Source organism: Hipposideros armiger, unplaced genomic scaffold (assembly GCF_001890085.2).
Source record: "Hipposideros armiger isolate ML-2016 unplaced genomic scaffold, ASM189008v1 scaffold_43, whole genome shotgun sequence".
Lineage (NCBI taxonomy): Eukaryota > Metazoa > Chordata > Mammalia > Chiroptera > Hipposideridae > Hipposideros > Hipposideros armiger.
Genome location: NW_017731393.1, coordinates 1,558,096 through 1,560,657, shown reverse-complemented (window position 1 = coordinate 1,560,657; position 2,562 = coordinate 1,558,096). Strand labels below are relative to the sequence as shown.

Below are 2,562 nucleotides of genomic sequence, written 5' to 3'. Positions count from 1 at the left end.
ATATATATATATATATATTAGCCATATCAGTAGGGGTGTGGTGGTATCTTACTGCGGTTTTGATTTGCACATCCCCGATGACTAATGATGTTGAGCATGTTTTTATGTGATTATTTGCATCTGTATATCTTTGGAGAAACTTTTACTTAGATATTTTGCCCATTTTTTAGTTGGATTGTCTGTTTTCTTATCGAGCTTTGAGAAGTCTTTGTATATTCTGGGAACAAGTCCTTCTCCAGATTTGCATAGTTTCCCCCAGTCTATGACTTGTCTTTTCATTTTCTTAATAGTGTCTTTGGGACAGCAGACTATTTTAACTTCGGTGAAGTCATATTTATCTATTTTTTGTTTTATGGATTGTGTTTTTGGTGTTGTAGTGAAGAAATCTTTGCCTAATCTACGGTCGTACCATTTTCTGTTGTATTTTAGAAGTTTCATAGTTTTAGATTTTACATTTAGGTCTTTGATCCATTTTGAGTTCATTTTTGTATGTGGTGCAAAGTACAGGCTGAGATTCTTGTTTTGCATTAGGGTGTCGAATTGCCCCAGCAGCAGCATTAAATGTGTTCAGTAGACCGTTACTAATAATAGTATTTATTACAGTTCTTTTGATATGAACAGTCCCTGGCACAGCCTATCAAAGAGGGTGCTAACGAGGAGGGTCTCTCATAAATCTGGCCTGTTCACTTTGTAACACTGGAGATTTGTTTAGTTGTACGTTAACCCCATGTGTTTTGTTGAAGGTCTCAAGATTCTGCCCTCCACGGAAATCTTGCCATGACTGGATAGGACCTCCAGATAAATACTCAAACCTTCGACCTGTTCACTTTTACATCCCTGAAGACGAATCACCATCAGAGCAAAAGCTGAGAGAATTAAGACAAGAAACACAAGAATGGAACCAGCAGTTCTGGGCAAACCAGAATGTGACTTTTCGTAAGGTCAGTTTCCGTGTCCGGTCAGAATGAGGTATGACACTGTTGGCCACCTGGGGGTGCTAAACCTTAGCCTTCACTTTGCCTTTCAGTTACAGCAGGTTCTGTTCCCTGTCGTTTCTTTCTAACACTGATGAGTGAGAGGCTGCAGGAACTTAATTCTTTTTTTTTCTTTTTTTAAAGATTTTATTGGGGAATCGGGGAAGGGGAACAGACAAGTTGCTNATGGAAACCTTAACTCATAAAGGAGCTTTGTGTTGTGTACGGGCACTTCCGGGAAGGGGGGTGCTGGGGAAAGGTCTCCTGCTACAAATTCTGGCTTCTAGAAGAAGAGGCCCCCCAGGGAGTTTGCTGGGAGAGCTCAGGGGCCTGCAGGAAAGCAGACAGGTTGAGAGCTGGGCGGGGCTGCAGAGCTGGACGAGGTGTGGGGCTGTTTACAATGAACAAAAAAGAAGTGGAAGGTTAGCTGCCCCCAGACCAGCAGGGACAGGCATGGTCCTCGCGTGAGGAGGGAAGAACGGTCAGGCTGCTCGTCCACGGAGCTGTTGGGTTCTAGCACGTCTTCCCCTACTGCGACTGAGAGTTGGCCTGCCCCATGCCCCTCCCTGCCACTCCCGTCTAAGCATTAGATGTTTCTGCTCTAAGAACCATATGTGACAGTAATTATTACACCTCAAAGGGATTCTTCCTTTTGCAGAAGGACTTTTACCTCCCTCCAGTCCCTCCTCCTCCCTTTTAAATGTCAGTTCTTGGGTGAATAAAGATAGAGTATATGTTTATAGGGCAGTGCAGAGGAACTGCGTCTGCCACAGTTGAGAGAAAATCTCTAATGTGATCGTGGAAACGGAGGATGGTTGATAGAGTTGGTTTGTAGAGTTCACCTGGAAAGCAGTTTATAACAGCAGGAACTAAGATAAACATGGAAAGTGACTGAACCCCTGGGTGCCTCTTTGAGCTGGCTTTGTGATGTGTGGGCAACTCGAAAAAGCCAGGGATTTTTGGCCTAGTTCCTTTCCTGGTAGGGAACCTATCAGAAGAGAAAACGGGCCCCACTCTGGAAGGTGGGCATGGGCCAGCATGCACATTCAGGATGGGACCTGCCCTTTGCCTCGTGCTGCTGGCAGAGCTGACACCTGGGAGGAGGGAGGGAGCCCCATCTTGTGCTGAAGGTCTGCAGCCGATGGCCGGCTCTCTCACTGGCTTCCCTTGTGTGACTCACCTTCAGTTTCTAAGAATATCTGAATATCACAGATGCAGAGGCTGTGGAGAAGGCCAGAAAGATTTGCAGAAAAGTAGGGTTCTTAAAAGGGCTTTTGTTAACAAGCAAACAAACAGGAAAATGTGGTGATCGGATATTGTTCTTAGAATGATGGACGAAGTGTTAAAAGATGTGTGGATTGCAGTCCTGCCTTTACTCCCTAAAAGGGGTTCTTACGTCAGGCTAGTTAGAAATCAGGAGATTTCATGAGGAGCAGTTTCAGGTTCTTACGTAGCAGACCGGGATGTCTATCTGTCTGCCAGCGGGGCCCTGTCCCTTTAGCACAGGAAAGAAGAGATCAGTCCCTTCTGTGCGACTGGCTGACCCTTCGTTTGGAATTTTCCACGTTGGCTGTGCCTCTTACGGCAC

The 2,562-nt window shown here is 45.3% G+C and overlaps 1 protein-coding gene across 1 annotated transcript in view; it reads left to right on the top strand.

The window, feature by feature from the left end:
* Nucleotides 1–2,562, top strand: part of COA8 (cytochrome c oxidase assembly factor 8) — a 23,477-nt gene that overhangs the window by 4,912 nt on the left and 16,003 nt on the right. Inside the window, exon 2 of the mRNA XM_019639210.1 lies at nt 661–941. Coding sequence (XP_019494755.1) covers nt 661–941 — 281 coding nt within the window. The remainder of the gene's footprint in view (nt 1–660; nt 942–2,562) is intronic.